Here is a 5816-nt window from a genome sequence, read left to right as displayed (position 1 = left end):
TCTGCCTTTTATGACAGTGAGGGGAGCAAGATGTTGTTCTTGTTATATCCCAGAGCTATGAGCATGGAACATATTCAGCCTGGCATCATCATTCAACAAATCAGAAGAAAACGTTGCATGAGGCAGAGCATTAAACAAGACAAAGAAATGTTGCTGATTTAGTTTATTGAGAAAGAAAATCAGGAGTGAGCTGAGTTCCCCAGAGAGCGAGATGAACTGAGGTGAGATCTCTAGCTGGGATTTGCCAGTGGGAATCCAGTGGTGAATTCTCTCAGCACTGATATTCAGCATTCTCCAAAATGGCTTAAAGTGAGAGTCCCATTGCTGTCCCTGAAAGTGAGGAGAGAGAAAAATGGATTAGACACGGAGCCCTGTGTGCTGTAATCTGTTCTTTCACTTGGTTTCTAGAGAAGACATTAGGATCCTGCCCCGAGCCAAAAACTGGGGGACTCAGAGTCTCATTAGCTATTTGATTATGAAGAAATGAGTGAAATCATTTAACCCATTCAGAAAAATATTTGGGGGAACTGTAACGAAACTCCAAATTTAATTTTCTTTGCAATAAGCAAGAAAAACACCATTCAGGTTAATTGTCTTCAAACCCTCCATACTAATAAACCAGACATAACTCTTTGGACGCTCTGACGAAAAAAAAAAAAAAAAAAAACAAAACACACACACAAACGAGCGGTTGGTACAATGCCTGCTATTCTTTTCTGCCCCGAATGCCTGGTCAGCAAAAAAAGCAGAAACCGTGCAAATTTGTGCCTGTAGGAGGCAGCCGACAACGCGAACGCGCCCCGCGGGTGTTGCACTTACACGACTGCATTGCAGAAGTTGCACTTGTTGCCGTACGTTTTGTTGTCGGAGCCACAGAGAGGCATGTATTCCATCGTGCAGGCAGGTTTAGGGTAGCCGCTGCAGTTAACCTGCAGAACAAGAAGCCTTAATGCAAAGGGTGGGAAGTAGTCGATAGCAGAAGGGCTTGAACCCCTAACTGCGGCTGCAGTGCTAACGATAGTGATCTAACTAAAAATAATTAACTTCCTTGCACGATCTGATATCGACTGAGGTGTGATTCTCCTATGCCAGAATTTAATAATATAAAAATAGAGCATAATTTCCTGTTTAAGAGATGTATATCACAGCCTGGCTGCTGCATTTCCAAGCTGCAGCAGCAGCTCACTCACTGAACGTGCTGTGCTTACAGTCACATTGCACCATGTTCCCAACCTGGCCAGGAAATTAAATGGAAAAACGCTGGTGTCTGGAGAAGAGACAGCACTGATACCTGTATAATGGTCCCATATCTCTCCCATAGGCTTAAAATATCAGCACTTAGCTAGATGCCATGGGAGTGGGATTTTGTTTCTTTGTGAAATGGGTACTGCACTCGCTGAGGGGCATTGTAGTACAGGGAAAAAAAAAAAAAAAAAAAAAAAAAAAAAGGTATATGGTTACAGGAAGAGGCTGGAGAATTTCATGGGAGAGAAATACATTGAGGCTCACTGACTGCACAGAAATCACACCTAGCTGAGTTCCATCACCTGAAAATAGCTGGAGGTTGGAATAGTGTTCAGGAAGACCTGTATTTACTCACCCTACTTTTACTCTCTCCCGACACAGTCCTTATGGCCCCTAAGAGTGAGCTCTACATCAAGCCACCATGGGCTTGATGGCCCACTGGTCTGACCCCAGTGATGGCCCTCTGTTCTTACTCTCAGTTCTGCCTTGATGGATTATTTCTGCTGATGATCTTGTACCAGTCCTTTCCTGTGCATTCACCCTCTTCTTTTTCTGACATTATCCACATTAATGTGTATTACATGTGCAGAAGGCAAAATCTTCCCTGTGCTGAAGCCCAAGTGATGCTCCTGATGCTGTTACAAACACTGGCTGTGTTTCCATTGAAATCAGTAGGACCAGAAGCTAACCCTTCATTAGGCAGCTCACACTTACTGTAGCAACTTCCTTCTTACATTTGCCATCATACTTCTTGCCGACGCTGGTCCCTTGCTCTCTAGGAAGAAAAAGATTGATGTTAGGGGACTCTGCCTGCATCCTGCTGTGCTACACTCCATGTCCCAGCAATGCTGATCAGCCACAGGTACAGGAGATGTCCAGCTTCAGCTGCTCACACTGCCTGAGACACCAGCCCTGGAAGCACCCCTGCCTCCGAGCACACTCAGGGCTGGCCTCCAGGGGAGGCTGCCTTCAGCCACCCCCCAGGGGACTTGGCCTGGGTCCCCCCCCAGACACAGGATGGTACACAATGGTCTCAAAGACAGAAGTGCTATTGCTCTGTGGCACTGGGCACAGAAGAGGCCTCGGTAGAAATCCCATGCCAGCCTCATGGTTGCCTCCCCAGGCAGCTCTCACCCACAGTACTCACACATTGTGGGCACACAGCATGCACTCGTTGTCGTAGGTGACCCCATCAGTGCCACAGACAGGGCTGAACATCTTGTTGCAGAGTAACGTCATTTTGCCTTCCTCATTTGTCATGTTGGGATATGTGCTGCAGTCAGCCTGTTGAGGGAACATGCAACAAAACACTGGTAAGGGCTTGCTTGCAGGAAGCAAGTAGACCTGGAGAGTACATGCATTATTTGGCCTTCTGGGATGTCACCACAGCAGGAAAAAAATCCTTTTTTGGGGGGTGTCATTATGATGAAAGTTCACCTGAGGATGACCAATACAAAATTCTGACATGTCTTATGCTCTTATCTAGCGTTTGAATTATTTATTAGGCAAATCAATATGCAGCTTTGGCTGCACAGAAGATAAGCCTGCCCCTTGCTTTGCCATTGGTTTTACTTACAGGGACAGCTTCCTTGCATTCTCCATCATGGTCTTTGCTGATATTGGTTCCATATTCTCTGCAGAGGGGAAAAAAAACAAATATTAGGAAGTTCAGGAAAGACTTCTTGGTGCACCCTAGGTGCTGGGAATAAGTACCTAAGACAAGGGAGGGAGTGGAGGACTGACTCTTTGCAATTTATCTGTGTATATATGTATTTGAAAAGGTAGTGCCATCCTCCCTGACCAGCTGGCACTGAGTGGCTGGCAGGAACGTAAAGACCCTGAGACCTTTAGAATCATTTTGGATGGTTCAGAGTCGATCATCTCTCCATCTTTTTGCTCCTTCTTGCTGGGATGAGATGTGCCCTAGGGGCTGTCATCTGGCTCATCCTCGAGATGGAGAAGAAAAGCCTGAATAAATTACACCAGCAAAAGAGACACAGTAACTAAAGTGATGTCTAGGCAACGGAGTGTCACGCAGTGCTACCCAAGCTCATTCCGAAGGAATTGACATAAGTGACACATGACAGATCACTGTTTGTTGGGAGGGGTTGCTGCCAGGAGCCCCAAGCACCGCTGTCTGCTTGCAGGATGAGCTCCCCTACGCAGTACGCACATGTTGTAGGCACACAGCAGGCACTCGTTGCTGTATGTGACTCCATCGGTGCCACAAATGGGGCTGAGTTCCTTGGTGCAGAGCAACACCTCTTTGCCTTCCTCATTCGTAGTGTTGGGAAACCTACTGCAGTCCACCTGCCGAAGGAACGCACAGCAAGAGGATGGAGAAGGCGTTTTATGATTATCTCTCATTTTGCATGTGGCAGTGACCGGACCCAACGTCCCCACAGTGGGTTTTTCACTGCTACAGCACAAACGTGTGTTGGTGTCTTTCTAGGAACAGACAAATCCTTCCTGACAAGACCTCTCCATGCAGAGAGGGAGGAGGAGGAGGAGCAGGAAGGGAGGGTTACAGCAACACAGCCCCCCACAGGGATAAACCAGCAGGGATCTCTTATGCTTTCTAGGCATCATTTTGCACAGGCTGAGCATGGGTCCCTCACTCTCACGTTCTCATGGCCCCTCCAGTGCATTTCCATTAATACTCTTTCTTTCTCAACACACACGGACAGTTTTAATCAAAGGAACAAGTCTAAAGACCTGGCGTTTGGAAGCTGGAAAGTCTCACAGTATTTTGTTCTTTCAGTAAGTTGTTTTGGGGTTGTTTCTGGTACCATAGTCTATTGCCATCAGTTTAGAACCAGTCACATATGACCAGCTTTAAGCTTAGACTAGTTTAGAGTTTGTCAGAAATGAATTAATCCAACAATTTTATATTACTACTGCATTATTAACATACAGCATAGATGTAGAGCGCAGAACAGCATAATTTAACATTTTACACTGAAGGATCTGATTATAGCAACACTAATTAAGTAAGAAAGGAAGGGAAAAAAAAAGAAAAAATCTCCTACTCACCTCAACCCCAAAGGCAGCATCTAGGAAAAAAAGAACAGAGGAAAAAAAGTGAAACAAAGCCAATGTGATCAATAATATCTCAGTTAATTGGAAACCTAGATGTAAAATTCCAACACAGAGGACCAAACTGAATGATTTCCACTGACTGGTTTCCTGAAGTAAGTAAACCATGTATGACTTTTTTTTAAAATGGTGATAAGTATAATTGTTTCTTATTGCTGGCTGATTAAATGTGTTTTTGAATGGCTTTGTTCTTCTTTTTTTTTTTTTTTTCTTTTAAAGAGATTGGTAGACTTATTAATTGAAAAAAGAATAGCTTTTCCTTCCTTATCTTTTTACATATCCGTTCTGACCCTAGAAAACAGCTATTGCATATCTGAAAAGAAACCTGAATCAATACAGATAAATGCAAATGCAAATAGCCACATACAGGATAAGCAAACATATACAGCATCTGTTGTCAGGGATATACAATCTAAAGAAGCTGAGTGTTAAAAAAAATAACACTTGTCTTTGATTTTGTAATTTCATGAGATGTAAATACATAAGGAGAACATCAGACTCGGGCTTGTTTGCATCTCTTGTTTCTCCATTAGCAGCAAAAGCATTGCAGGAAAGCTGCCAGGTTTCTATACAGAACTTGCCTGTACCATTACAATATTTTTGTGACTAGTCGCTGGAGGTCTGACCACCTCATTGCGGCCGTGTTCCAAGCATTTACCCACTCTCTGTAATTGTACAACAAGCATAAGCACTGTAACAGTGCCAAGAGTGCAAAACATGTAACAATACCTGTTAGGAGCACAGAACTCCAGACACCCAGCTACAACAGTGATCCATTTAACACCATCACAAAATCTACTGCATCCTGTGAGATGCCAGAGCAGGGAGGCAGCCTGGCTCTTTGTGGGAGAACCTCTATTAGATGGCTACTACCTTATTCTCTTTGGGATAGCCAGGACACTCAGGTACAAAGCCTCTGTAACACCCTGAGGGTTACTCACCGGGGAAGCAGCAAAGAACTAAAGACAACAGCACAAAGATGCCTGCCATGGTCGTGGTGGAAGTACTGCCTGAGTCCACAGGCTGCCTGCTGGTGCTCTGCTCCTGAGATGGTCTCTCCAAGGCGGGCAGCAAATATATACAAACGCAGTGTCTAAACTGTTCAGCTGTAACACGAAGCAACCAGCTGAATCTGTCACTGGTACAATGAGGCCAGTAATATTTATTGAGGTCTTGACCTCCAGGTAATGGTCTGCATCTCCTAGGCAATTGATTTTGGCTGGACATTCGGTTAATAGCTTGAGACAAGTGTCACATGCTCTCATTGGTCAAAACCAAACAAACAGCCTTTTAGATCAAAAAAAAAAAAAAAGTTCTTTAAGACTGCAGTAGAAACCTAAGCAGCACAAAATATTGAGGAGAGCAAGCTGCAGTTCTTCCATTCATTTCTGCAGTGACATCTCCCAGCAGGGAGCAACAGAGGCTCAGGACCACCCTGTCTGCAGCTCAGGCTACGAAGCTCTGCTTCCCACTCC

The 5816-nt window shown here is 44.7% G+C and overlaps 1 protein-coding gene across 1 annotated transcript; it reads right to left on the bottom strand.

Annotated features, from left to right (window-relative positions):
- Positions 1 to 284: 284 nt before the first annotated feature.
- Positions 285 to 5331, bottom strand: LOC311214730 (ovomucoid-like; the record flags this gene model as incomplete). The annotated part of the gene is made up of 8 exons (XM_084295455.1): positions 285 to 330; positions 820 to 929; positions 1960 to 2020; positions 2393 to 2529; positions 2822 to 2879; positions 3419 to 3555; positions 4279 to 4298; positions 5283 to 5331. 8 exons carry the CDS (start codon positions 5329 to 5331, stop codon positions 285 to 287), a joined length of 618 nt encoding a protein of 205 aa, XP_084151581.1.
- Between the last annotated feature and the right edge of the window lie 485 nt (positions 5332 to 5816).

Source organism: Netta rufina (assembly GCF_964035555.1).
Source record: "Netta rufina genome assembly, chromosome: 14".
Taxonomy (NCBI): Eukaryota; Metazoa; Chordata; class Aves; order Anseriformes; family Anatidae; genus Netta; species Netta rufina.
The sequence above is the reverse complement of the archived record's forward strand: the minus strand, read 5'-3'. Positions and strand labels throughout refer to the sequence as shown.